The 27,920-nt window shown below is 62.4% G+C and overlaps 3 protein-coding genes across 6 annotated transcripts in view; 1 reads left to right on the top strand and 2 right to left on the bottom strand.

Annotated features, from left to right (window-relative positions):
* Window positions 1-11,621, top strand: part of POLN (DNA polymerase nu) — a 107,810-nt gene extending 96,189 nt beyond the window's left edge. Inside the window, exons 18-24 of the mRNA XM_055137330.1 lie at window positions 2,811-2,893; window positions 6,011-6,142; window positions 7,427-7,537; window positions 8,160-8,238; window positions 9,863-9,930; window positions 10,631-10,692; window positions 11,204-11,621. Of these exons, the coding sequence (XP_054993305.1) occupies window positions 2,811-2,893; window positions 6,011-6,142; window positions 7,427-7,537; window positions 8,160-8,238; window positions 9,863-9,930; window positions 10,631-10,692; window positions 11,204-11,365 (697 nt within the window). The 3' untranslated portion in view covers window positions 11,366-11,621. The remainder of the gene's footprint in view (window positions 1-2,810; window positions 2,894-6,010; window positions 6,143-7,426; window positions 7,538-8,159; window positions 8,239-9,862; window positions 9,931-10,630; window positions 10,693-11,203) is intronic.
* A 1,572-nt stretch (window positions 11,622-13,193) lies between these two features.
* Window positions 13,194-17,994, bottom strand: NAT8L (N-acetyltransferase 8 like). The gene is made up of 3 exons (XM_055137331.1): window positions 17,222-17,994; window positions 16,515-16,679; window positions 13,194-14,847 (listed from the first exon to the last, which is right to left on the bottom strand). The coding sequence occupies exons 1-3, from the start codon at window positions 17,604-17,606 to the stop codon at window positions 14,480-14,482; spliced, it is 918 nt and encodes a 305-aa protein (XP_054993306.1). The 5' UTR covers window positions 17,607-17,994; the 3' UTR covers window positions 13,194-14,479.
* Window positions 17,995-20,154: 2,160 nt separating this feature from the next.
* C5H4orf48 (chromosome 5 C4orf48 homolog) lies at window positions 20,155-21,406 on the bottom strand. Of its 4 annotated transcripts, none has more exons than XM_055137333.1 (4): window positions 21,259-21,406; window positions 20,570-20,744; window positions 20,390-20,478; window positions 20,155-20,256 (listed from the first exon to the last, which is right to left on the bottom strand). In XM_055137333.1, exons 2-4 carry the CDS (start codon window positions 20,706-20,708, stop codon window positions 20,191-20,193), a joined length of 294 nt encoding a protein of 97 aa, XP_054993308.1. In that variant the 5' UTR covers window positions 20,709-20,744; window positions 21,259-21,406; the 3' UTR covers window positions 20,155-20,190. The 4 variants fall into 4 exon arrangements, with proteins under 4 accessions (XP_054993308.1, XP_054993307.1, XP_054993309.1 ...); XM_055137332.1 differs by having other exon boundaries at window positions 20,570-20,715; window positions 21,259-21,394; XM_055137334.1 differs by having other exon boundaries at window positions 21,186-21,293.
* Between the last annotated feature and the right edge of the window lie 6,514 nt (window positions 21,407-27,920).

Genomic DNA, 27,920 nt, shown 5'->3' with positions numbered 1-27,920 from the left:
ACAAACCCTGGCTCCACAGTGCTAGGAGGTGGCACAGGGTGAGGAGAGGCGGGCAAGAGACAGGACAGATGGGAGGGCGCTGGCCTTGCCTGCGGCCAGCTCAGTTCAGTCCCCAGTACCAGGTGTGGCCAAAAACCCCTATAGAAAAATTAGAAATGTCCTGATAAATGTGCCCCAAACAGATTTTTCAATAAGCACATAAACTGATTTCAGTTTAGCAAAGAATAATGTGTAACAAATGTGAAATTGACAGAAGGGGTTAGTAAGTGATACCTGGGGATGTGGTACTGGGCATTGCTCCAGCATAAGCTGGCATGGAAGGCAAAGTGCTTTACCCAAAATTTTTTCGAGGTGGGCCCCACCCAGCAGTGCTCAGGAGCACCTGGCTCTGTTCAGCAACCACTCCTGGCGGTGCTCAGGGAATCACATGCAGTGCCAGGGACTGAACCCATGTTGGCCACCTGACAGACAAGAGCTTTAACCCCTGTACCATCTCCAGTCCTAAATGGGAATGATTTAGAGAGGAGCAATAGGGAAGCCCAATGCATCAATATTAAAGTCCATCACGAGGCCAGAATCACTAAGGCTTGGTGGCGGGTGACAACAGGGTCGCTGGACAGAGCAGAGTCTGAGCCACGCCCACGGCTGCACACGCTCAGTGTGTGAGGGAAGCACAGCACCGACTCCCAGTGGCACCACTGCAGACCCGCCCCAGTGGGGGAGCAGTCAGACAGTCCGCACGCTGGCCCGGGGAAGCCCACCTACCAGCAATGGCCATGGCAGACAAGGAGCGGCCCGCTGGCCTCCTCTGCACGGAGGTGAGACCAGGCACTTGCCCTCAGATACTTTCTGTTTTGGGTCACACCCGGCGATGCACAGGGTTACTCCTGGCTCTGTACTCAGGAATTACCCTTGGCAGTGTTCGGGGAGCCATCTGGGATGCTGGGAATCGAACCTGGGTCAGCCGCATGCAAGGCAAACACCCACCCGCTGTGCTATGGCTCCAGCCCCGCCCTCAGATACTTTCCCAGTTACAGCATGTGCGCGGTGAGGGCCAGATGGGCACCACACAGCAAGCAGCAAGCAGACGCTCGGGATGATGAGCCCAAGGAGGAGCCTGTGTGGCTGCAAGGAGCACTGTGCTGTGCTGTGCCAAGCAGGGTGCTGCCTCCTGCAGCCAGACGCCAGCCCGGCCCTGAGGGGTTGTGAGACCTGACTCCTCTGCCCAGAGCAGAGGCCCTGACCCACAGTTGGGCCATAATCTACCATCAGACGCAGCTTCCTCCTGACGCCACAGAGGCAACTGCCAGGACTCACGTGGCCAGCCATGGCTCTGAGGCAGTGCCGCCTCTGCCTGTCAGGTCTCCCTCCAAAGGGCCCACATGTGTGGTGAGACCCGGGCCTGCCTGTGCCCTCGGGGAGTTCTGAGTAGATGCTCAGGGGCCCAGTCTGACATCTGCTTCCTCAAGACATGCAGTCAGGGAGAGGCTGGCCTTGCAAGTGGTTCCATCCTCAGGTTTCCCTGCACTGCCAGGAGTGATCCCTGAGCACCACCGGGTGTGGCCCAACATTTAACTAAATAAATAAACAAACCACTTCTAAAAATTAGAAGTGGTCTTTAAAAAGAGAAGGAGGGGGCTGGAGTGATAGCACAGCGGGTAGGGCATTTGCCTTGCATGCGGCCGACCGGGGTTCAAATCCCAGCATCCCATATGGTCCCCTGAGCACTGCCAGGGGTGATTCCTGAGTGCATGAGCCAGGAGTGACCCCTGTGCATTGCTGGGTATGACCCAAAAAGCAATAGATAAATAAATAAATAAATAAATAAATAAATAAATAAATAAATAAATAAATAAATAAATAAAAAGAGAAGGAGGGCAGTCCATTCTCATGCTGAACGGAGGGTCCCAGGCGGCCCGCAGCTCCCCCAGGGCGAAACAGGCTCTGTGAGCTGCCTCTCGGGAGCTGCCTGTGCGCCATCTGCACTGCTGGGCCTGAGCACTGACCCATCAGGCTTGCACACCCCGCTGTGTATCCGGCCCCAGCACTGCTTGCACAGGCTCAGGAGAAATGAAGCAGGGGACCAGAGCCTTGTACAGCGGGGAGGGCATTCGCTTGCACGCGGCCAAACGGGTTTGATCTCCAGCACCCATACGGAACCCTGAGCCTCCCTGAGCACAGCCAGCTGTGGCAGATAACACACATGTATGTATTCATTGGTCGCCACAGCCTCACCAGCCATGCTCTGGGATGAGTGAGAGCCCCCCACACGGCCTCCCTGCTCACCCACAGGGCCCGGTCAGAGGTTGCCAGGGACTGGTGGGTGACTGGAGAGGGGGTGGTTTTCTTTGGGAGGAGAAAAATGTTCTAGAATCTGTGATAATGGTTGTCAGAGCATGCTAACATACGCTAATATACCAATTCATCCTGGGTGGTGAATTGCAGCTCAGAAAAACTGGAAGTATCCACTACTTCCTTTACAACTTTCTTTTTATTAATAAAAACTTTTTTTTTTTGGTTTTGAGTCATGCCCAATAGTGCTCAGGAATCACTCCTGGTCAGTCTCAGGGAACCATGTGCAGTGCCCGCAGTGAAACCTGGGTGGGCCGCCCGCCAGCCAATGCCTCCCCCGTCCTATCTCTCCTGCCCCTCCGGGGCAAATCATGATGGAAAGGTGAATGGAAATATGGGCACAGTGTCTGTCGAGAAGACAAAGCTGCTCAGGAGCCAGGGCAGCAACGGGCACACATCGGGGATGAGTCTGATGGCGGGAAGGCAGGGATGCCCTGACCACATGTCCCTCCCTGCAGGAAGGACATTCCTGCCAAGTGTGTGACGCCCGTGGACCGAGAACAGACAAAGAAGGTGGTGTATTCAGCCGTGTATGGAGCAGGTAGGTGCCAGAGCCTCTGTGTGTGCGTGTGCACTCGTGGGTTGCTTCCTGTGCCTCAGAGACCCTTGGCACGTCTTCACTGCCCCCTTCATCCTGGCTCTTCTCGCCAGCCCCTCCCTGGCCTGACCCTGTGCTCCTGGCTGTGTGGCCTGGACCAGGTCCCCTTCTGAGCCCCCTTGGCTCTCTGTCATCCTTAGCATCTGCCACCACAGTCCGGTCCCAGTGCTCCGAGAACATCAGCACGAGGCATCACCCAGCCGGGCCACCCTGCCCTGTGTCAGAGAGAGGCATGCTGGGGGGCGAGCCCCTCTCCCTCTGTCCCCAGAGCCAGTCCCATTTCTGTCACTTTGGCAACTTCTGGAATATTCGCTCGACTTTTTTCTGGGGAGGAAGACACTGGCGCTGTAAATAAGCAGTGAGTCATGCCGTGGCGCTGGTGCAAAGGGTAATTTGGCTGCTTTTAGCCTGACGGTGACAGGTCCCCCACCCGGCCTGTTTCCTCTGCTCCTGAGGCACCGGCCAGCCTGGTGGCTGCATCCCACACATCTGCACAGCCCAGCCACGCCGGAGTGGGTCAGCGCTGGGCCCTCGTCCAAGCCAGGAGCACCCCTCATGTGATGCCAGGGTCAGCGCTGGGCCCTCGCCCAGGCCAGGAGCGCCCCACCTCTGATGCCAGGGTCAGGGCTGGGAGCACATAGGGGTCCTTGGAGATCTAGGCTGGCCAGGCGGCTTGGGCAGCGGGAGCCACTCCGACCCGGCAGAGGCAGCTCCTGCCAGCGAGAGGTTGCAAGAAGCACGGCTGTAGACAGGAGCAGGGAAGGGCCCAGGGGGGGTGGCCATGCTGGGGGGCTCCAGGACCACAGCAGCCCCACTAGCCACAGAGTCGCTGGTGCCCAGGGCCTTGGCCTGCGGGCCAAAACTCACTGCCCCTTACGTTGGCCCTCACCTCCTCCTCCTCCCCCTCCAGACATGCTCTGAGCCCGGGCGTCCCCCGTCCCTCTCAGCCTGCCTCAGTCCCTCCGTTCTCCTCCAGGTCTGAGCATCCGTCAGGTGCCATTTGTGGGCTGTGCTGGGGGTCCCAGACGAGGGTGTGACCCTCCTGGCAGGCCGCGAGAGTGGAGCCCGGCCTGCTCTGGGTAGCCAGGGCCACTGGGTCTGGGGCCGTGTCAGAGCTCAGCTGCGAGTGCGCCCAGAGATGTTGGTTAGCCGGGAACGCTGCCGGGCACTGGAGTCATGCAGAACACCACCTGCCTGGGGCAAAGCTACTGGCCAGTGGTCACCTAAAGGGAAGGGACAGACATACCCACCTCCTGGGGAGGCCCGGAGGCCAGGGGGACCCTCCCCGCCCTGTCTCTCGCTCGGCTGCTTCCTGAGGATCAGGCTCAGTCAGTGTGGGGGCCACAGCGTCCTTGCCCCTCTGGGTGACCGGCCACTACAGCAGCTCTGGACGAAAGAGTCTAAAGTTCCTGAGCTGCTGCCAGGTTGTGGCCCCTGGCAAGCATCAAGGGGACTCCAAACGCACCTGGAACTGTCGCCCTGGCCCAGAGAACTTCTGGAGGGGAAGGGAGGGATGTTGGAACTGGCCGGCCCAGGCCTCTGCTGGACAGCCCTGCCCTATGCATGAGAGGGGCTGCATTGGGCCACCCTGTAGGCCGCTGCCCACCACAGGGACAAGTGGACATGGGCCAGACTAACTGCTGTCTCAGAAGAACCCAGCTGCCCTGCAGGAATGAAGTCACACAGCCACAGACAGTCATTGTGGGGATGGGAAGGGCAGAGGCCGAGACCACGGGAGCAGGCCCTGAGGGGCTCCGTGGGGATCACAGACCAGGGAACCCCGCCCAGTCTGTGCCTCTCAGCCCCTGCCTTGCAAGCTCCGGCCACGAGGCCAGTCTTTAGCCCCATGGCATGTGCCAAGATGGCCTCTGGCAGCTCTGTGGTCCCTGGCACCACCAGCAGTGTCTGGTGTATTAGTGCCAAGGGTGAAGGAAAGGGGCATCCCCCAAGTGAGTCCAGGAGCAGAGGGCAGGGCAGAGTGGCCCCTGTGAGCACCACCCTGGGTCCAGCCCGGTGGGCCCTCGGGCACCGCCATCTGAGTGTGCAGCCCCCAGCGGCATCCTGGCCATGGATGTGAGCCTGCAACAGCTGGCAACGCCACGGGAGGAGAGGGCAGGCCGGGAAAGGCTGGAGGGGCTGAAGGAGGGAGCAGCAGGGCAGGAAGCTCGGCAGTGAGCGAGCACCCACTGGACAATGGATAGCAGGTGGCACCGTCAGAAATGGATCCATGGGTCGGGCTTGCAAGCGCCTGGGAGTGCGGTCCCGAGATGCCATGAGACCCCAGCGAAGGGCCCTTGGGGTAGGGGGGGTTCTCACTCTCCTGGAAGGGACAGGTGCCCAGGGGTTTGGAGTGACTCTTTCTGAAAAGATGGGTGGACAGTCAGTGGGCGCCCCCTGTGAGCTGGGCCCTCCCTGAGCTGAGCTCCAGCAGAGGACAGAGTGACGCGGCTCATCCCAGTCCTGCCCCCTGGAAATCCTGGGTCTACTTTGTCTCTCTGGGGTTCACTGTGGCCCTCAGCCCCAGACCCGCATGCCCCGCTGTGCCGAGTGCCCCTCAGACCCCGCAGTTACTCCTCTGCCCTGGGAGAGACAGGACAGGGCCAAGGTGGACACGGTCTCCTGGGCTGCTCCTGGGGAGAGCGGCAGGGAGGGAGGCCTGGGTGCAAGCCCAGCACTGTCCCCCGACACCCCCAGAGCCATGCAGAACCTCCAGCTGGCAGAGAAGACTCAGACCCAGGTTTGCGTGCCCACCAGCAGAGGGGTGCCGTCTGGGCAGAAGCCCCCACCAGAGCCACTTCCCCAGAGTGCTTGCCTGCCAGCACACTGCCCAGCGCAGACCCTCAGCACCACGGCTTCCCTCCCCGTCCCACTCCCAGCCGGCCGACCCTGCCCACATCCCAGTCCTAGGTTGGCCAGCACCAGCCTGACCCATCAGAAACCAAGGTGGACTCAGCGACACCTCCGAGGCTCCCGTGGGCTCAGCTGGTCGGTGGTCCCTGGCAGGTGGGCCCATGGGTGGGAAAGGCGAGCCCCTGACCTGGGCTGTTTCTGCCCACACAGGAAAGGAGCGGCTCGCTGCCTGCCTGGAAGTTCCACTTCAGGAAGCTGCCCAATTTTTGGAGAGTTTTTTACAGAAATACAAAAAAATCAAGGAGTTTTCCCAAGCCACCATCGCCCAGTGTCAGCGGAGCGGTGAGCTGGCCCTGATGAAGCCCCGCAGCCCACCCTAGTTATCCTCTTCCCAGTGGCCAGGGCCCCTCCAGGGCAGCTCCAGGCTCTGCAGAGGCGACAAAAGCTTTTACCTCCTTGGGTCAGAGGGCAGCAGCTGGACAAAGCTAGGTGGACAAAACCCTTCCCCCAGAATGAGACCGTTGGGCCTTGTGGAAAGCACATAGTATGTGACAGTCCCAGAGATTGTCCTGCGGAACAGCTGCTCTGATTTCCATTCCTGTGTCTGTGGTTGGGCATCCATCTACCTACTCAGAAATTACTGCATTTCTCAGTAGCTCAGGAGCGAAATAAGAACACAAACATGTTAGAAATGAACATCAGTGAAAGAATCTCTCATCAAAACCTGAGCCCTCGTGCTTGGAAGGGAAAGAATCCTCCCTCCCGCCCTCCTCCTTCCCTCCCGCCCTCCTCACACTCTCCTTCCCTCCTTTTCTTCCTCCCTTCCTCCCTCCTTCCCTCTTTGTCTCTGTCTCTGTGTCTCTGTCTCTGTTTCTCCCTCCTCCCCTCAGAGAGGAGCTACAGAGGGGCCCTCTGTAGATGCAGGCTTTATAGCAGAGGGAGTACTTGGAGAGCCGGTGCATGTCTTCAACCCCAGCTCGATTCCTGGCAGCACAGTGTCCCCCTGAGCCCCACTAGGAGTGATCCCCACGTGCAGAGCCACGAGTAAGCCCTGAGCACTGTCCGGTGTGGCCCAAGAAACCAAAAAAAGAAAAGACTGAGGCAGTTTTGGGTGGGGACGGCGCAGCAGGGATCCCGCTCAAGGGCCTGAGAGCCACTCCTGGCAGTACTCAGCCCAGCCGTGCAGGCCAAATGGCTCAGTGCTTGGCCCTGCACTGCTTAGGGGCCCCAAGGGCCACAGCAGAGGAGTGTGAGGGACCTGTGGTGCTCAAGACGGAGTCTGGGCCTAGTGTGTGCAGCCCTGAGAGCCGTGCCCTTGGCCCGAGAAGAGAGCATGGGGACCACCACCTGCCCACACACGATGCCCACCGCCTGCCCACACATGGCGCCCACTGCCCACCCCAGACCCCAGACACAGACGCCCAGAAGCTAGCCTGGGGAGCAAGGACAGCCCTCCTTGCTGTGCTGCACAGAGGCCCCTGCCCTGCAGACAGGGAAGGAGGCAAGGGGCTGCTGGGACCCTAGAACCTCATCCGGGGAAGCCCTGCCCACAAAGTATGCTGCCCATGGGAACAGGGTGCCCGCAGCTGTGGCTTCTGCCTCTTACCCTGCTCTTAATTCACACAGGCTATGTGGCAACCCTGATGGGCAGACGGAGGCCACTGCCCCAGATCTGGGCTCAGGATGTACAACTCCGGGCACAGGCTGAGCGCCAAGCAGTGAACTTTGTGGTACAAGGTAGGCCCAGTGCCCCCAGTACCTTCAGTGCCCCCCAGTGTCTCCCCAGCACCTACCCAGCACCCTCAGTGCCTTCCCAGTGCCTACCGTGCCTTCAGCAGCTGCAGCAGTGAGTCTGTCCCCCACTGTCCCTGCTCTTCCTGCCCCAGCCTGGGAGTAGGTTGTCGGGGTTGGGGAGGGAGATGCCCCCGTGGCAGGTGCAGGATGAGCTGTCCAGTCTTCCAGCCAGGACCTCTGCTGGACGCAGTGGGCTCTCAGCCTGCAGCCAGGCCTGAGACTCAGCATGACTCTTCGTCCCTCTGCCTGGCTGTGCCAGAGCCACCACCACCACCGTGCGCTGTGCAGGCTGTGTGTCTGTGGCCATGACCAGCACCCCCGGGGGCACCTTCACCACACTGCCCCAATGCTGATGCGGGCAGTTTGGAGGCCTCACGGCAGGGATGGGTCACGCCAACGACGGGCTCGGGACTCGGCTGTTGCACCAGCAGTGGCTACTGGGACCTCATGACCTGCCTCCGCACGAGAGCCATCCCCACCCCACTAAAGGGCCAGCCCGGGGCCACAGTCAGAGGGTGCCACGGGTGGGCGCTGTCCTCCTGCCAACCCCGCTCTGTGCCCACAGGCTCTGCCGCGGACCTCTGCAAGATGGCCATGATCCGCATCTTCACTGCTGTGGCCTTGTCCCACACCCTGACAGCCAGGTCAGAGAGGGCCCTGCCCGGGGCAGCCTGTGGGCCTGATGGCCACTCATGGCACAGCCCCACACAAGGGGACCAGGCCTGCAGCAGGAGCACCAGGCTGCCACCTGGCAGAAGTGTTCCCAGGCCATCCACTCTGGGCACAAGCCACCGTGCCCGAGTGGGTTAAACCCTCAGCTCACAGGGATGTGAGGTTCCTCACTGCCACTCTGTCACCTCCTCCAGTCTGTGCCCAGAGTCAGCGTCCACGCTGCCCCGTGCTCCCCTCTGCCCTGCTTCTCCCATGTCAGCAATGGGGGACGGGAGCCCCCAGATGCACCCGGATGTTGGGGTGGGTGATGGAGCCCATTGTTGTTGTAGGTGAGGTCTGCACAGGAGACTGCATGTGGGGCCGCAGAGCTCCCCAAGGACTGGAGCAGGTGGGCCTGATGGTCACCTGGGCAGAGAGGACATGCCAGCACCTGCTAGGCCTGGGCAGGGCAGAGCGTGAGGCCCATGTGGACTCCCAGCTGCCCTAGCAAAAGGGGTTCTGTGGTTCAGGAGGCCAGAGGGAAGGTGCGGGGTCCCCTTGGGGCACCTGACCCTGGTCGCACCCCCTTCTGATGCCTGCCGGTCCCCTGGGTCCAGCAGAGCACAGGGAGGGCCCCAGGGAACATAGCATGGGTGCCTGTGAGAGAGAACAGGCCAGGCTGCAGGGTGGCGGGTCAGGGTGCCTCGGGGCAGGGGTAGAGGTGGAAAGGTGCCCTGTTGGCATGACCCCCAGGCCAGCGCCCACGCGGCATCTCAGGAAGATAAAGGTCCCCCATCCGTGGCCCATGCCTGCGCCCCAGTTCCGGGGGTGGACTGTGCAGGGCTCCGAGCTGGGTGTGGGTGACTAACGATCCCTTCCTATTCTTAGTCACTGACTGCACAAGGTGATTCCGGGGAGTGTGAACCCTCTGCTAAATCTGGAAGTTTCCAGTGCCTCCTGGGGGGCCCGTGACCCGGCAGAGGCCTGGGAGTCAGCTCAGCAAGAGACTGTACAGCCTGGCTGTGTGTGAGGCACAGGCCAACTGGGAGGGCTGCACTTCTGGCCGCCCCAGCTGATGGCCAGGGAATTCCCATGGGCGGCCAGCTCTGTGTCCAGCATGAGAAAGAGGGTCCCGGAGCACCAGGGTTGCTTTCCTGGCTGTGGCCCCTTTCTGGCAGTGGGTTTGGGGGCAATACGGCTCTGCCAGGCAGGATGTCTGTGCATGGTTGAGGCTGTCCCCAGCTCAGCCTGTGTCCATGGAGGGGGCATCTGTTCTCCATGCTGGTGAGGCTCCCTTTTGATTTCACCCAACAGAGGCAGTGACATGCTTCCTTTTCCATATTTGGGAGATCCCCCCATCCCTGCTGGGGGTCAGAATAGGGGCGACCCCAGACCAGCAGGGCCTCTCCCCAGTCCTTACAATCGAGGGGTCAACTGTACTCCCAAAGCACAAAGCCATGGCCGTGTCCTTCCCCACTGCGGCCCCACATGCACCCTGGAACCTGACCATGAGGCTGTCCCCTGTCCCCACTGAGCCCCAGCTGCTGCCGCTGTGGGCATGGCGTTCCTCATGGATGCCCCTTGCTCCCAGCTCCATGGTGACTAACATCATTGCAGGCTGGTGGCCCAGATCCACGATGAGCTGCTGTTCGAGGTGGAGGAACCGCAGGTGCCCGAGTTTGCAGGTGAGCCCACGAGCCCTGGTCACGCGAGGGCACACAGGCCCAGTCTGCCGTGTTGACCCCAGCGTGGCCATCAGAATGCAGTGGGGCTCTGGGGCTGCAGCCCATGGGGTAGCCACCTCCTGGCGCTATGCTAGGGCTGTGCCCTGTGACCTAGGGAGATGGCCCCGACACTCCCTGTGCCTGCCTGTCTCTCCACCCTCTCAGGGACTTGCCAAAAATAGGGGGTGAGGGCAGGAGTGATAGTACAGTGGGGAGGGCATTTGCCTTGCACCCAGGTTTGATCCCCGGCATCCCACATGTTCCCCTGAGCACCGCCAGGAATGATTCCTGAGTGCAGAGCCAGGAGTGAGCCCTGAGCAGCACCAGGTGTGCCCCCCACCAAAAGAATAGAGGGGGCTGGAGCGATAGCACAGCAGGTAGGGCATTTGCCTTGCACGCGGCCAACCCGGGTTCAATTCCCAGCATCCCATATGGTCCCCCAGCACCGCCAGGAGTAATTCCTGAGTGCAGAGTCATGAGTAACCCCTGTGCACTGCTGGGTGTGACCCAAAAAGGAAAAAAGCAAGAACAGTGAAAAGCTAGTCCACAGTGACCCCCTCAGCAGGGACCCCTACCTGGGACCCCATCTTGGGCTAGCCCAGTGCCCTGCGGAAGAGAGTGGGTGCAGCTTGGGCAGGGGGTCTGAGTGCGCGCCCCTCAGCTCTTGTCAGGCACTCCATGGAGTCGCTGCGGAACGTGCCGGCCTCGGAGCTGCAGCTACAGGTAAGGGGCTCCTTGGCGGGTGGTGAGTAGGACGGGGCCCCTGGAGGCTGGCGCAGGGACAACCCTGCGACGTCCTGTCCTGCATGGTTCCTGTGACTCCTGCAGCAGGTGGGGTGGGAAAGGTCCTGCAGCCCCACCCGTCTGGTGTGCTGACTCCGTTTGCTGCTCCCCTGCTTGTGTGTGCCTGCGTAAACATGTGTGCCTGCATGTGTGCCTGTGTGAGCATGTGCACCTGAGTGAACATATGCGCCTGTGAGAACATGTATGCTGTGAATATGGGTGCCTGCATGTGTGACTTTGTGACCATGTGTGCTGTGTGAGCATGTGCACCCGTGTGAACATGTGTGCTGTGTGAGCATGTGCACCTGTGTGAACATGTGTGCTGTGTGAGCATGAGCGTGTGCTGTATGTGTCTTTGTGAGCACGGCCTCGTGGTGTGGCAGTGGCACGGGCGTCTCTGCTCTGAGTTCAGCCCCAGGGCCCAGGCTGCATTCTCCTCCACTGTCCCCAGGTCCCCTTGAAGGTGAGCCTGAGTGCTGGACACTCCTGGGGACATCTGATGCCGCTGCAGGAGACCCACCACCCCCCGCCCGCACCCATGGGCGCTCTCCCCTTGGTCCATAGTCCTACGTGGGACGGGGCTGGGAACTGGCCTCCACAAAGCCAAGTGTGAACCCCGCAGATCAGCGGGGTGGGTCCTCCAGGGCCACCCAGTAAAGGCTGCGAGTACTGCCCTTGTCCTGTCCTGCCTTCTTCACGCTGCAGGGGGCTTCTTGTCCCCACATAGCCACCAGGCTGGCACCTGGGTGGTCTGGGAGCTGCTGGCCCTTACCACCTCAAGGTGCACAGGGGACAGCTCAGCCTCGGGCCCACTCACATCCCTGTGCCCCCAGCAAAGACCAGTGGCCCCTTCCTCCCAACTGTACCCCGGCCCAGTGAGCCAGCCCCGAAGTCTGGGGAGGGAGGGCACAGCTGCTCCCAGAGGCCACCTTTGGGGAGGGCCTGTGCTCAGTGGGGAAAATGAGGATCAGGTGACCCCTGTGGGCATGTGAAGGAAACTTCTGGAGGCCATGCTGCCCTCTGGCATCAGCAAGCCCTCGGGGGTACCCTCAGGCCCATTTCACTGTGGGGACCAGACCCCCTGGTGCATCTGGTTGACTCCAGGATCCCCACACCCCATCCTCTCTCTGCTTCCTGGCCTGCACCCCGAGTCCCATGCCCTCCTCCTGGGGAGGGCTCGGGTTCCCTCAGAGCAAAGACGTTCCGGCCCAGCCTGCGCCAACTCCTGCAGAGCAGCCCTGGGCACTGGGCGCTGGGCAGATGACACTGGGAGTGGGCAGGGGCCACTGAGCAGCAGTCACTGGGCAGAGGACACTGGACAGAGGGCAGTGGGAACTGGGCACAGGGCACTGGGCAGGTTCTCAAGAAAACATGGAGTTGGCTTGTGTTACCTGCAGCTTTATTGAAAAACAGCAGCTTGGTGGCCGTGCAGAGGGAGGCCCCCTGTCCCCAGGAGCCCTGGGTTTCAGGGGCTCGGGAGGACATCCCTGTTCCCCACAGCTGCCTCCCGGACACTCCGTGTCCCCTGCAGGCATGCTCAAGCCATGGACAGGCTCTGATCTCACCCTGTCACAGCTGCCCTTCCAGGGCTGCTCCCTCACATGACAGAGGCCCCTGACACCCAGCAGACAGGACAGGGCACACGTGCTCAGGTTCACCCTCCAGCCCACCAGGCCACAGGGCTGAATCCCTCTCTGCAGCCACCTCTTTGTGTCCCCCCAACCTGGAGCGTCTGCAGTCACGCACAGGCCCTCAGAGCAGCAATGGTCAGGCCTGGACAGAGGCAGCGTGTCCTGGGCATGGACATGGCCAGCCCGCCCTCCAGTGCCCAGGGCAGCCAGATTGCCAGCACCCAGGAGGCCCCAAGGAGCAGCTCAGGCCCTCAGGGCAGGATTCTGTCCACACAAGGGGCCCTGGGGCTCAGAGCTCTGACCCCCACCCGCTCCCCTGCCCAGCCGTCCAGCACCCAGTCTCTTCCGGCTCCTCTACAAAGACACCCCCATCTGGAAGCCCAGACTCCCCAAACCACGAGCGCCAAGACACAGGGAAGAGGAATCAGGTGGCCTCGCCCCAGCTGCTGCCCAGGCAGGCCCCGTGGGCAGATCTGTGTCTCAGAGGGCGAGACTCACACCTTAGGGCACAGGGCGGAGCGGCGAGCACTCAGGGTGGAGGCCGTGGCCACACACGTGCCCCTGCCATCAGTGCTGGGCGCTGGCACCTGACTCAGCCCCGAGGGGAGGCACAGGAGTGTACCTGCATGCACAGGAGGGCCCCCGCCTCAAAACTCCAGGCTGTGGCAGGCACAAGGGTCCCAGGCACGCCCATCCTGCTCACCCTCCACCCAAGTCGGCCCCGCCACCTCCCAGCACACCTCAATCGCACACATTCCACGCCAGCTCTGGCCACGGACACAGCAGCAGAAAGAGGAAAAGGCACAAAGGTCTGTTTTCCATTTTGCTAAAACACTTTACGTCTGTCTGTATAATCCAGATTAACAAAATCTGAGAGCTGCAAGAAAATAGGATTTCTGTACAGTCTACAAAACCCCAGCCGGGGGCCGGGCGCCACCAGGGAAATGTACAGGGGGGTCTGTACAGGGCAGGAGCCCGCCAGCCGCCTCCTCACGCTGCATTCCGGGTGCCCACCCCCGAAGCGCCCTGGAAGAAGAGCTACCCCCTCCCACTGTGGGTGCCAGCTCCAGGGGTCACCGTGCTGGCCCCTCCTCCCACAGGCTGGGTCCAGGGCACACAGGCACACCCAGGTGCCTCCCCAGACCCTTGCCCCCACGGTGCCAACAGCCCAGGTGGACGGAGATGCCCCTCTCCCGGGAGGCTGCATGTCAGAGCCAGGAGGGGCAAGGGTGGCCAGAGCCCCCATGGGCTGGGGCTGGATCAGGGTCCCCTCCCGATTCCACTCGGAAATCCTCCGCCCACCCGGCCACCCACCCTGCACTCGGCCAGAAACCACGCAGGCTCTCGGGCACACGCATGTGCCACACTCCCTCGCCATCTTGTCCGAGAGTTAAAGGCATGCAGAACGCTATTCTGTCTAAGTGACCTAGGGAAAGGGTCGGCCGCAGGCGAGGAGAAGCCGTGGGCTCGTGGTGGCAGCCGCCTGGGCTAATGAGCTTCGAGGGGCAGCCGCGCAGCCCGGGTGCTGGGAGGCGGCCCACCTCTGCCCTCCCGGCTCCCCTGGTGCCCTGGCTGCTAACTGGCTGCTATGGGAACCGCCTCTGGGTGAGGACCAGGCAGGCGGGGGCCAAAGGGAAGAAAGGTGACGAAGTCAAAGCCAAGCCGAGGGGGTGGCAGCAGGCGCCTGCATAGGGCAGCCAGGCCCGGCCGAGTCTGGGAGGCTGTGGGCATGCGGCATGCTGCAGCCCAGCCGGTCCTCGGCATGCACAGAGCAAAGCAGCCTGGCCCGCACAGCTGCCCCGCCGCCCCCAGACCAGGCTCCGTGCTGGGGCGGGCACCCAGGGGCCTTCCCGTTGGCGATGGCAGGCTGGAGGCCAGGCCACACAGGTCCCAGCTTCCCCTCTCCAGGTGAGGCCCCAGCTGGCTGGGCGGGAGAGCCACGGCTGCACACCACCCCCCGCCCCCAAGTGTCCCAGATGAGCAACAGCAGCCCTGCACACTGAGAACCAGCCAGAACCGCGCGATGCTGGAGAGGAAAATGCCAGCCCGGCGCGTGGCTGAGCGTCTGCAGCTCGGGCAGGCGGGCGAGCGGCGGCTCACTCCTCGCGCAGCTGCAGGCGGTAGCGGTGGTAGCGGACCTGGAAGAAGAGGCGCTCAGCCAGCGAGAGGGTCATGCCGGGCAGCACGTAGTGGTCACTCGAGCCCATGTGTCTGAAGCCCAGAGACTCGTAGAGCTTGTGGGCGGCGACCTTGACAGCCGTGGTGCCCAGGACCACGGCCGAGTAGTGGTGCAGCAGGGCAAATTCCAGCACCTTGCGGCCCAGCGCCTTGGCGATGCCCTTGCCCCGGAAACGCGAGTCCACCGACATGCGGAGCAGCTCCACCGTGTTGTCTGCCTCGTGCGCCCGCGCTGCCACGATGCCCACCACGTTGCCATCCAGCACGGCCACCCAGAAGCAGGACCCTGCAGGGACAGGGGGTGGAGGCTGTAGGGGCCTGGTCTCAGGTGGCATGAGGGAGGAGGCCTCTGCACAGGGGACCCCAGCACCCCACAAGCCCGGTGACTGGTGACCAACCACCCAGGGCTGCTCCACTGCCCCTGTGGGCATAGCAGGGGGCCAGGGAAAGGGATGCTGTGGGGCCAGTTGCTGCCAGGGAGCAGGGCCTCCCACCATGCCAGCCAGAGGGAGTCCCATGGCCCAGTGTCAGGGCACAGGCGGTTTCTGGCGGGGAGGACACTTAGAGAATCCACATGGGAGACCCAGGCTGGCCAGGGCACCATCCTGCCTCCCCCCACACTGACCCTCACCCTGGCTGGCTGCTAGCCCAGTGGCCACCCACCGCCTGGCCCAATCACATCCCGGGGCAGGGTAGGAGGATCCGGGGAGGGGGGGCAGAGGCAGGAGGCAGAGGCCACAGCCGGGGTGGGACCCAACACCCCAGACCACGTTGCCACACCCTACCACCCCACCCTGCCCCGCGCCTACCCGGGGCCAGACCCTCAGCCGCTGACTCGCTGCTGCCCACCTGGACAGACCATAGGGCTGGTGCGGGAGGCACCCCCCTTGATGGGCTCCTGCTCCCTCATGCACAAGTACCTCCCTCACGTGGGGACCAGAGGACAGGGTCACACACCAGCCTGCTCCCCACCAGCTCCCCCCCTAAACCTGTACCCTCCGGCACACACCCAGACAGTGCCGACTTGAGCAGTGGTCAGGAGGGATGGGTGCCTGTGGCTGCTGGGCTGCTATGGAGTGTGAGAAAGCACCAGCAGGGGTGAGCCCCTCACCCCTGCTCACCGTACCTCCCCCTGCACCACATACTCCCTCGCCTCTAACTGTCCCTGCCCCTGCACCAGGTACCCCTTTGCCCCTGCTCGCTGTCTCCACTCCTGCACCAGATACTCCCTCACTCCTGCTCACTGTTCCTCCCCGGCATCAGGTACCTCCTCACCCCTGCTTGCTGTTCCAGTCCCTGCATTAGGTGCCCCCTCACCCCTGCTCACTGTCCCTCCACCAAGTACCCTCACCCCTGCTCACTGTCCCTGCACCAAATACCCCCTCACCCCTGTGCAGTCCCTCCACCAGATACTCCTTCACCCCTGCTCACTGTTCCTCCACCAAGCACCCCCTTACCCCTGCTCACTGTCCCTCCACCAGGCACCCCCTCACCCCTGCTCACTGTTCATGTCCCTGAACCAACTGCCCTCTCACCCCTGCTCACTTTCCCAGTCCCTACACCAGGTACCCTTTCAACCCTGCACCAGATGTCCCCTCACCTAGCTCACTGTCCCTCCCACTGCACCAGGTACCTCCTCACCCCTGCTCCCTGTCCCTGTCCCTGCTTGCTGTCTCAACTGTTCTTTCTGGCCCTCACCAAGCTAGATACTAACCAGTGGTTTGACTCCTCTGCTCAGTCCAAGGGCCCTTATACCTCCGAGATCAGGGAACGAGCCTGCAGGGAAGCCAGGTCCACACTCCCCATGCAGAACAGTCCCACCCCTCCCTGCACAGAGGTGGGAAGGGGGCTGGAGAGCAGGTTCCTGATCGCTGTACCCCCAGCCCCTTCCCCCACAGCCTCCGCTCCAGGCCTGGAGGCGGGACCCCGGCCTGCCGCGCGCAGAGGGCTCACCCGGGGGCTTCATGTAGCACTGCTCAATGTCGGCCATGTCGGTGTGCAGCGCGCAGTCCAGGTAGGCCAGGATCACCTTGCGGCTGTAGTAGTAGCGCAGGCCTAGCAGCAGCGGCGGCACCAGGCTCGTCAGCAGCAGCGAGCGGGTCAGGGCGAAGCAGAGCACTGCGGGCACAGGGGCGTCCTGAACGCCGGGACCCCGGCTGCCTCTCCCCTGTCAGGCCCAACGTCAGCGCCCAGGGGGTGGGGGTGCCAGGGGGGCGCGGTTCCCCCGCGGCGGGAGGGGCTGCCCAAGCGCCAAGGCGCTGTCCAGCTCGGCCTTGCCTCCCAGCTACTCCTGGGAAACGGGTGTCTGCTCACCAGGGGTCAGGCCTGGCGCCCGGCCCTCAGCAGCCAGCGGGATCCCAGCTGCCTCTGCCCCGGGCCCGAGGCCGAGCGCGTGACCTTGGGCGCGGCGCACCCGGGTCCGAGGTTCCGTGCGCACCGCTGGGACACCTTCCGGGCCCCGCACCCCGCACCCCAGGACGCTGGCGGGCTCCCCTCATAAATTAGCACCCGGGGCCGCCGCGGCCGCCTCCCCCGCCCCGCGGATTATATATAGGCGCGGGCCGAGCCCCCGCCGCCGCCGTCCCCGCGCCCGGCCCGGCCGCGTCCGCCCCGAGGACCGGCGGGCTCGCGCGAGCCCGGACTGCGGCGCGGGCACTGACCGGCCAGCAGGGCGTAGAGCAGCTGCGTGCGCGGGTGCTGGCGCAGGCCGCGGAAGGCCGTGTTGGGGATGCGCTCCATGATGCCGTCGTAGAAGATGCGGCGCGCCGCATCCTGCTCGGCCGCGCGGAACTCGCGGATATACACCCCGCGCTCCCGGGCCGGGCCCGCGCCCCCCGCGGCCCCCGCGCCCCCCGCGGCCCCCGCGTCGCCACCCAAGCCGCGGGGCTGCGGGCCGGGCGCAGGCGGGGGCGCGGCGGGCAGCGGGGGCCACATGGCGCCGGCCGCGGCCAGCAGCGCGTCCTTCTTGGCCCCCGGCAGCGCCTCATGGTCGTCGGCGGCCACGATCTTCGTCTCGCAGACCATGTCGGGAGGCCCACAATGCATGCACCCGGCGGGCGGCGCAGCGCGGGGACGCGGCCGGGCGGGCAGGGCGCGGGCCCAGGGCAAGGGCGCGGCGCCCTCGGACCGGCGGCGGCGGCGGCGGCGGCGGCTCAGGGGCGCGGGGCGGCGACGGGCGGCGGGACGCGCGGGGAGCTGCGCCGCATTTTGGGGAAGTATTTATAACGCGGCGGCGCGGGGCGGCCAGGCGCCCGGGCCCGCAGGGTCCTAGCGTCCACTGCATTGGCTGCCGCGGGTCACCATGTGACCGGGCTGGGGGGAGCGACGCCGCCCCCGCGCCCGCCCCAGGCGCGCTCGGCTGGGGGCCTCCGGGGCTCCCCGCACCGCACCGCGCCTCCCGCCGCGCGCCCTGCACCGCCGGGCCGGCCGCCAGCCGGGCGCTCCCGGGCGCGGGGCCGGGACTGGGGGGCCCGCCGAGCTGCCCCGACCCCGGCCCCTTTGTCTGCACGCCCGGCCCGGACCTCGGGGAGGGGGCTCCCGGCTCCCCCCGGCCCGCGCTCCGACGAAGCCGCGCCCGGGGCCGCGCGGGCTCGCAGCGCTGCGCTCGGGCCGGAGGAGGCTACGCTGCCCTGCGGCGGCCCCGGGGGTGTGGGCGCACCCCGAACCCTCCAGGCCCCCCGCCCTGCCGGCGCGCATGCGCTTCGGGGCCTCAGTGCAGGTGCTGGGGGTGCTCCCGGCGAGCCGGCCCGTCCCCCCAGATCGGATCAGCTACGCGACGGGTCGCGGGCGGACAGCGGCGGGACAGGGAACTTCCCGCGGCCGAGCGCGCGCGACAGCGGGGAGGGCCGGAGACCCTTGCCGAGGGGCGGGGGCCTGGGACCCCACACCAGCTGCGCCCCGCGGAGTGCGCGGGGTCCGGTCCTGCCCGGACCGCGCCAGCGCCAGGCCCCGCGGAGGGGCCCACAGATCGCCCCAGCCCGTGTTTCTTGGGCCGGGTTCAGGGGAACCTCGCGCGACCCTCCACGAGAGTCGAGCAGAGGCGGGGAAAATGTCAGCGTCGCAGGTTCCAGGGCGCTGGCCGTGGCAGGACCCGCGCGGTGGGGCGAGACCGGGCTGGGGCTCGACTGAGCCCGACTCCCCGACCGAGGGCTACGGCCCCGTCCAGGGTAAGAGACTTAGTAGGCGCTAATGGCAGAGGCCCCAGCCCCCAAGCCAGAGCAGGCAGGAAACTGGTCAGTGCTGGCACGAGCGGGCAGCAGGTCCACAGCCGCCCCGGGACAGCGTCCCCCCAAAGTGTCGGGCTGGGCTGTGGTGAGCGGGGAAAGGGACCCCCGCAGTCCCACTGGTCCTGTGTGCCCAGAATGGGGGTCTTCCTCCATACATGGGCTGGCTGAGGCAGCGATGCTCACGGGCAGTGTGGCAGAGGGCACCCCAGGTACCTCCCCCTTAGCTGGGGGAGGGGGGAGATGGAGCCAGGAGATGCCACAGCTCAGCTGGGGCCAGCGGGGACAAAAGAGGGCGGCTGCAGTGGCAGGGAGGGGGCACGACTGTCACCATCCCCTTAGGTTGGGAAGGCTGCGGCTGTCAGGGGGGTCTCAGCCAGCTCAGGTGGGCACCGCAGCCCACCCTTGGCCATGCTCAGCCAATAAGGCCAGACTTCGGGAGGGGGACACTTTGGGCGCAGGGCCCCTCTCCAGCCCCCCAACCTCTCAGGCTTCCTGCCCCTTGACCCTCTACCAAGTGCCCTTTGCCCTTGGCAGCGTGTGACCCTCCGCCGCTGTCCCACACCGTCCCCATCTCACTGGGTCAGGACACACAGCTCGCTGCCCCAGCCCTCCCTCTGGGACACCTGGACCCAACTTCTGCCCTGCCCCCCCTCCTTCCCCCAGACCAGCCCCTCTCAGTGTCCTAGGAACACCCTAGTGTGGGCAGGACTGCCACAGAATGCAAGATGCTGGTTAAAGCTCCATTCTGGAAAGTTTTCCGTGTGAATGTCCTAAACACTGCCTGGGTCAGATTTATCCCCACAGCCCCACTCATGCCTCAGTGTTCTCTGGCTGGCACCTGTATTTGCTGGCGGGCCAGCCGGGGCCTTGGAACCGAGCCCACCTGTGCCCGGACACGGGCTGCACCTGCCCGCTGCCAACTGGGGTCCCTGAATAGCCTGCTGGGCGTCCTGGGCCTTAGCCAGTCTCAGGTTTGTCCCCGGGTGGGTGATGAAGGGTATGTGGGTAGCCGCCAGCTTGCCCCGGGGACAGCCACGGAGGTGAACTGACGCCCAGAGCGGGGGTCCTACCGCGTCCCCCATCACAGTTCCATGGAGCGAGGCTGAGAGTGAAGACCCATACGGGAATTTCCAGCGCGGTGGACAGACAGTGGGTCCTGGCGGCCTGGAGTAGGAGGCAGCTGTGGGAGAAGACCAGGCCTGTAGAGGGCCCGGGGCTCCGCAGGGCATCGTCTCATGAGGGCAGCTAGGGCCTGGGGACACTGGGCCCACTGTGGCTGCAGCGGCGAGGGCCGGGTGCCGGGAGAAACCAGGCCAGGGAGGGCGGACGCGGGGTGGGCGGCGCAGGCGAGCAGTCGGGAGGCGGAGACGGGTTTGGGTGTTTATTGGGGGGTCAGTGCATCCTCAGCGGCCGGCGGGCCAGCAGGCACACAGGGCGCGGCGCTCGGCCTGCAGCAGGAGAGTCTCGGTCTGCAAAGCAACGGCGGCGTGAGGGGGCGCGGCCCCGCCGGGCCTGGCCCGCCCCACTCTCACGCGGCCCGGGGTCGGGGGCGTCCCTGCTCCCAGCGCCGGGCGCGCACCCCCCTCGGCGTCCCCGCCTCACCCGCGCGTCCAGGCTGGACGCCGTCTTCCGCAGGTCCTGCAAGGCGCGCTGCATGAACTCGAACGCGTGACAGTCCACGCACGGGCGGCCTGCGGGCGTTGCGGGCAGCGCGGTCAGCGGGCGCCCCACCGCACCCCCGCCGCCCCCAGGCCGCGCGAACAAAGCGCCGCGGGCACGTACTCTGCGCGGGGACGGCGCTGCCCGGAGCGGGGTCGGCGCGGGCCTGGGCGCCCAGCAGCGCCGCGCTCAGCAGCAGCAGCAGCAGCAGCAGCAGCGGGGGCGGCGGCCGCGGAGGGCTACGAGGCGGCGGGGGCGCCATGGCCGAGCTGCGGGGGGTGGGGTGGGGAAGGGCCGCCTGCAGCGAGCCCGGGGTGAGGCGGCCGCGGCCGGAGCCCCTCACCCCGGGTCCCGTGGAGCACGCCGGAGGCCCCGCCCCTGGGGCCAAGCCCCTGCCGGCCACCTGAGCTCCCCCAGCCTCCGCCGGCTCCCTGGACACCCCCACCCTAGGGCCGAGTCTCCAGAGTCCCCCGGGCCCCCCAGGTCCCCAACCCTAGGGCCGAGCCCCCCAGAGTTCCCCCCCGGCTCCCCAGAACCCCGCCCCTAGGGCTGACCCCCCCCGCAGGCTCCCAGGGCCCCCCAGATCCCACCCCTAGGGCTGAGCCCCCCGCAGGCCCCCAGATCCCCCATCCCTAGGGCCGAGCCCCCCGCAGGCCCCCAGAGCCCCCCAGATACCCCGGGGCTCCCCAGATACGCCCACCGCAGGCCCCCAGGTCCCCCAAGCCCCCCAGATACCCACACGCCTAAGGCCCAGGCCCTCGGGCCCCCCAGAGCCCCCCGGGACCCCCGACTCGGGCCCGCAGCGCCCTCACCGCGGTCCGACACTCGCGACAGTCGCGCGGGAGACAGGGACTGGCCGCGTCCGGCGCGCAGCGCGCATGCGTTCGACCCCGCCCCGCCCGGGTCCCCCCACCGACGTCGTCGTCATGGAAACCCGAGACCCGCGCTCCTTTAGTTTAAAGGGACCGGAGAGGCTCGGGACTCGGAGGGCCGACCCTGGCCAGTTCTGAGCCCTGCAGAGCAGGGCCGGGCGGGCTGCGCGGAGGCGACTGTGCCTGCAGCCCCTCCCGGGTAGCGCAGACGAGGGGACCTGCCGCGGGACCGAGCGGTTTGGCGCCTACTCGAGGCCGGGACTGGGGGCGGCGTCGGGGCCCGCCCACCTCAACCGGTCTCCGGGCCTCCTTCACCGTGGACACACCGGCCAGCTGGAACCCGAGGCTCGTGCCGGGCCCGGAGAAGGGGGAGAGCGCGCGGGGCCCCAGCAGGCCGCGACCCCTGTCCGCGTCCCGCTCAAACGTCAGGGCCGCCAGCCCCGCGCTCAGCCCGGCGCCTGCTCCGCGCTGTCCGGCCGGCAGGAGGGTCGGGGCTGCTGACCGACAGGGGCGGGGCAGAGCGGCCAGCGGGCAGCGCGGGGAGCCGAAGCGGGCGGGGAACTCCTATCCCTCGTTCTCGAACCCCTCTGCACTCCCCTCCCCACCATCCATTCCCGCCTTGTTGGCCGTGCTTGAGGGCCCCCTGGGAGAGCGCCCCGAGTTTAGCCCGTGCGTCCGTGGCTCGGCCACGGCGACTCCAGAGGGGCACTGAGCCGGGGTTGCGGTTCTTAGTGTCGTGGCTTTGGGTTTGGAACCTTACCCGGCACAGCGCGGGGTCCCCTAGGCTCCCGCACCCCAGCCCGCCTGGGCTCTGTGCGACTCGCAGTCTGGACGAGTTTCTTGCGAAAACTCAGGGGAGCTGCCTAAGTGGTCGCAGCGCTGAACACCCCGCGCCCTTGTCCCCGCACCCTCGGACCCAGGGCTTGCCTCCATGTCCCCAAGTGTTCAGAGAAGGCTCACTTCAGTGTGTTTGGAACTTACTCCTGGCCCCGTGCTCAGGGGTTCCTCCCCTTGTGGGCCTTACTCCTTGGTCCTGTTTCTCCAGCCCCTTGAGTTTGAAGTCAAGCCCCCAGAGCGTCTCTAGGGCTATGTGACAGCAGTGACCGCCATGGTCTCTCACTGTGCCTGATGGTCTTAAGTCTTCCATCCTGACCTTTAGTTCCTTTTGGACTTATTTGAGGGGGTATGGGGCTGGAGTCATTCTTTCTTTTGAGCAGAGGTGTGGGAGGCGCTCAGGGACCCGGCCAGGGCAGCCTGGCCTCTGTTCCAGCTTTTCCGTGCTCCCGGAGATGCGCCCTGGGAATGCTGCTGTGTGGGGACAAGGGCTCTGTGTCTACTCCCCTGCTGCTTGGGGCTGTCTGGTGTCCCAACCACCTCTGAAGAGATTTTGCTTCCTCTTGTACAACCACAAATCTTTTGTCAGACCTAGTGTCCGTGTTTGAGCTGGGTTATTTCTGGGCTCCTGGTTCGATTCCATTGATCTGTGTCTAATTTTATTCTAATCTCTTATAGGGTTTTTTTTTCCCTGGGGGGCGTGGCTGTTTGTTGGGCCACACCTGGCAGAACCCAGGGGCTAGTTCTTGCCCGGGCTCAGGAATCACTCCTAGTGGTGCTCTGGGACCATACAGTGGTGCTGGGCTTCAGAATGGGGTCAGCCTTCCGCAAGGCCAGCGCGCTGCCTGCAGCTGTGTCTCCAGTCCCCTCCTTTACAGATCTAGCCATTTTGTAGTGCAGTTTAATGTCATCTTACCTTCCCCTAGCCAAAGACATGGAATAGTCTCCCAACTCTCAGCTTCCTGCTCTATATCTGTTGTCTAGAAGTTTGGTTATAAAGAACTTTCACCTCTTTCACATAGTTTGTTAATATATTTAATTCCTTTGATGCAATTGCAGTTGGGATGTTTATTTCTTGTCCTCCTTTGTTGTTGTTGTTGTTGTTTGCTTTTTGGGTCACACCCGGCATGCACAGGGGTTACTCCTGGCTCTGCACTCAGGAATTACCCCTGCCGGTGCTCAGGGGACCATATGGGATGCTGGGAATCGAACCCGGGTCGGCTGCGTGCAAGGCAAACACCCTATCCGCTGTGCTATCACTCCAGCCCCGTCCTTTGTTGTTTTCATATAGAAAAACAACAGATATAGGGGAGAGAGATTGTGACCACAGTTGGCTATACTCAGGGATGGAACCCGGGTCTGTGGTGTGCAAGGCAAACACCCTACCCACTGTACCATCACTTCAGGCCCTACAACAGATTTTTGTGTTTTTGTAAACAGTCCCTTTGCTGTTCCCATCTGTTTTTAATAGTTTTTTAGATAGGATATATATCCTTTATATATCACATTAAGTAATGTAAAAAAAATAAGTATACCCCTGGGAGCAGAGAGCTAGTACAGTAGGTGGGTGCACCTTATGGTCCCCCAAGTCTGCCAGGACTGATCTCTCAGCACAGGACCAGGAGTCAGCCCTGGGCACCACTAACTGTGGCCCCAAAATACAACAGACAAACAGTTTACCCTTTCCAGCTTTGGTGCTGTGTCTGTCGCACATTTCACACTGTGCTGTATCCAGTTTTTGTAGCTGTTTAGAATGGGAGCTGGAAAGATAGGACAGCAGTTTGTATGCTTGCTTTGCATGTGCTGACTCTGGTTGACCTGCAGCAAGACATATGGTCCCTTGAGCACCACCAGGAGTGATCCCTGATTGCAGCGCCAGGAGTAAGCCCTGACATTGCAGTGTGTGGCGCCCACCAAAAAGAATTTTAAGAACTAAAACATGTGACCATGAGTGGTAATTTGTACTGTTCATCTATTATTATTATTATTATTATTATTATTGGCTTTGAGGTCACACCAGTGGTGCTCAGGGCTATGCCTAGTCCTGTACTCTGGGGTCTTTCCCGGTGGTGCTCAGGGGCCACGGAGGTGACAGGGAGATCCTAAATCTCTCTTTGGTTGAAGTGAAACTCCAGCCTTTGTTTATTGTGGTACCAGGGGTCCAACCCAGGCCTCTGAGTCACGGCCCCAGTAACTCTCACCTTAAATTAAAAATCACCCCCTAGGCACAATCATCATCTGAGGGGTCACCTGAACCCCAGCTTGAGATGTGTTCTTGCCTGTCCCCCTGATGAACCCGAGAGTTCTCTTCTGAACACCTCTCTCCCTTCATATTTCTCTAAATAAAACCATTTGACTTCAAAAACAATCACCAGCTACTCTGGGTTTATTTGGTAACAGCCCAGAGCACGGGAGCTCTTGAGGAGTGCATTAGCAATCCAGAGTAGTGAGGCGTGGGGCTGGAGTGATAGCATAGTGGGTAGGGCGTTTGCCTTGCACGCGGCCGACCCGGGTTCAAATCCCAGCATCCCATATGGTCCCCTGAGCACCGCCAGGAGTAATTCCTGAGTGCAGAGCCAGGAGTAACCCCTGTGCATCGCCGGGTGTGACCCCAACCCCCCCCGCCCCCCCCCCCCAAAAAAAAACAAAAAACAGTAGCGAGGCGCGAGACCTGCCTTTATAGAGAAGAGGGGCGGGACGAGCTGTTCTGGAGGGAGCTCATTGGAGGAGAGCCAGAGTGGTGGCCTGCCATTGGCTGGACTTCAGCCCTTTCCCATTGGTGGATGGGGTAGGTCTCCCTGGGGTGGGGATAATATCTGGTCCTTCTTCTCTGGCTGTCACAGAGCGCTAGTGCATCTAGCACTAGCTAAGGCAAACGCCCTACCCACCATGCTATCGCTCCAGTCCCAGAAAACTTTTCTTACTGTCAAGCAAATGATAGTTATTTTATCTGTTTCCTATGTGGGCCCGACCTCCACAGGGATGGGGCCAAGGTTGGGGTCACTGTGATGTTTCCGCTATGGCTTCTTAGTCTTCACATCACCTCTGCTCTTTACTGCGAGGAACACAGGTCTCACACATGAGAGGAGGCAGGTGCTCTGCCTCTGAGCCTCATCCCAGCTCTCTTCACACTGTTTTTTTTTTTTTTATCTTGTGTTTGAGACACACGAGTGGTGCTCAGGGCTTATCCCTGGCTCTGCGCCCAAGAAACACTCCTAGCAGGGCATGGGAGACTATATGGGGTGCCAGGGGTTGGCTCTGATCAGCTGCATGCAAGGCAAGTGCCTTACCCTCTGTACTCTCTCCAACCCCTCTGTCTTCTTTCTTTGAGCCAGTGGGCAAGTAAGACTTTTTGAAACAAGGCAGCATCACTGGAAAAATTCTTACAAGGACATGGGCCTGAGGACTCAAATATACTATGTAACTGATATTCAAAAGAAAGCTGCAGTTAGGAAAATGGCAATTCGGATGGTTTCAAGTTCTGATTATTATGAAGAAACTGTTATGAACATTTGCATACAGTAAAGTTTCCATCCCCATTGACCAATACTTGCAATTCAGTCATTCTCTGACATAAGGGGTGTTGCCCCTTCTGTTCTTTTCCCAGTAAATGTGCCATGATTAAAAATGATTAAATTAGGGCTGGAGTGATAGTACAGCAGGTTGGGTATAATTTGCCTTGCACGCGGCTGACCTGGGTTCGATTCCCAGCATCCCATATGGTCTCCTGAGCACTGCCAGGAGTAATTCCTGAGTGCATGAGCCAGGAGTAACCCCTGTGCATCACCAGGTGTGACCCAAAAAAAAGAAAGAAAGATTAAATTGATATGTATCAACCAGAAAACTTTTTTTTGCACTTTTTGGGTCACACCTGACGATGCACAGGGGTTACTCCTGGCTCTGCACTTAGGAGTTACTCCTGGCGGTGCTCAGGGATATGGGATGCTGGGAATCGAACCCATGTCAGCCACGTGCAAGGCAAATGCCCTACCCACCGTGCTATCGCTCCAGCCCCCCCGAAAACTTTTCTTACTGTCAAGCAAATGTAGTTATTTTATCTGTTTCCTATGTGGACCAGACCCCCACAGGGATGGAGCAGGGACCATGCCATGATGGGCACATGTGAACATGCTCTCAGCCCTTCGAGCCATCTCGTGGGTTCCGAACACAGCAGCTCCCCAAACCTGCCCAGAACTGGTTTCCATCGTCCTTGCAAGATTACAGAAGAACACTGACACCCTCGGTGGGAGCAGAACCAGGCAGCATCTGTGAGCAGCAAAGTCGAGCAAATAAAGCAATATTTTTTCCTTTTGGGGTTTGGGTCACTCCCAGAGGTGCTTAGGGATCAAATGCAATGTCTCCCATTTGCAAAGCATATATGCGAGCCTCAGATTTGAAAAATAAAAAAAAAACAATGGCAGGGGCAACCACACCTAGTGGTGCTCAGCACTTACTCAGGGAGCCAAGTATGGTGCCAGGAACCGAACTGAGGTCAGTCATATGCAAGGCAAGGGCCCTACCTGCTGCACTCTTTCCAGCTTCCAGATTTGAAGCTTTAATAAAGCTTGTAAAATTCCTGTGGCTCAGTGATACGGCACATGCCTTGTATGTGGTTTTTTTTTTTTTGGTTTTTTTTGGGTCACACCTGGCAATACTCTGGGGTTCCTCCTGGCTCTGCACTCAGGAATTACTCCTGGTGGTGCTTGGTGGACCATATGGGATGCTGAGGATCAAACCCGGGTCGGCCACGTGCAAGGCACACGTCCTCCCCACTGGGCTACCCCAGTATTCGAGCCTGACTATTCAGTGTGTGGGTTTGGCAAGCCTGTGTAAGCCACCCCAAGCCACCGCCAGCAGGTGCAGACCCCCGAGTCTTCCTGAAATTACCAGCTATTCTTCAGTTTATGCCCCTCTTGGGTCCTGCATGTCCCAGACCCAGGCGTGCAGGTCCTCATTACAGACGGTTCACACACAGGCAGCTGGGATGCGTCATCCTGCAGGCAGAAGCTCAGGGCCCCTCTCTGGGAAAGACACATCATCTCACACACAATGGTGGGAGGGGTGGGGGAGAAGTGAGCCCTGGGACCGGTGACAGAGGAATAAAAAGTCTTAAAAGAACAAAACCAGAGCTGGGTCTCATCCCAGCAAAGCCTGTGGATGGTGACCTGGGTCTCAGCGCTGGTCTCCTTAAGGGGGAGGCAGTGGGTGTGTTTCAATAACTATCAGGTGGGGCATAGAGCCTGTGCACCTGGTGGGCAGAGGGGACACTTCTGAAGGGACGCGGTCACAGGGGGGTCTCTGGAGATGATGAGGGGTAAGTTGAGACGGGTGAGGGAAAAAGGTAATGTGTGACTGTGTACACATGCACGCGTGTGTGTATGCGTGCATTTATGTCTGTGTAAGTATGTATGTATGCGTTGGGGGAAGCACTGGGAGACCGGGCCTGGGAGCAAGTCTTCCTTTTCAGCAGGCCTGGGCGTTGGGAAGGGCAGGGTTGGGCGCAGGTAACTGCAAGGTTGCCCACCAACCTACGAGGCGAGGCAAAGGTCTGGTCTGACTGCAAGCTGGGAGCAGGGCCAGAAGCACAGGAGGCTGTGGAGACAATGGTGAGTGCATGCGCCAGTGAGTGAGTGCACCGGTAGGAGGTGCACTCCAAAGGGTGCGTTAGGCGTGTGTGAACGGATGAGGATGAGTGAGTGGATGCAGCAATGCCACCTGACCCTCGCTGATTCCCGGAGTCTCCAGTCTTCTCTAAAAGCCCCTTTCCG

The sequence above is a fragment of the Sorex araneus genome, chromosome 5 (genome assembly GCF_027595985.1).
Source record: "Sorex araneus isolate mSorAra2 chromosome 5, mSorAra2.pri, whole genome shotgun sequence".
NCBI lineage: Eukaryota > Metazoa > Chordata > Mammalia > Eulipotyphla > Soricidae > Sorex > Sorex araneus.
This window is presented reverse-complemented; position numbering and strand designations above follow the sequence as displayed.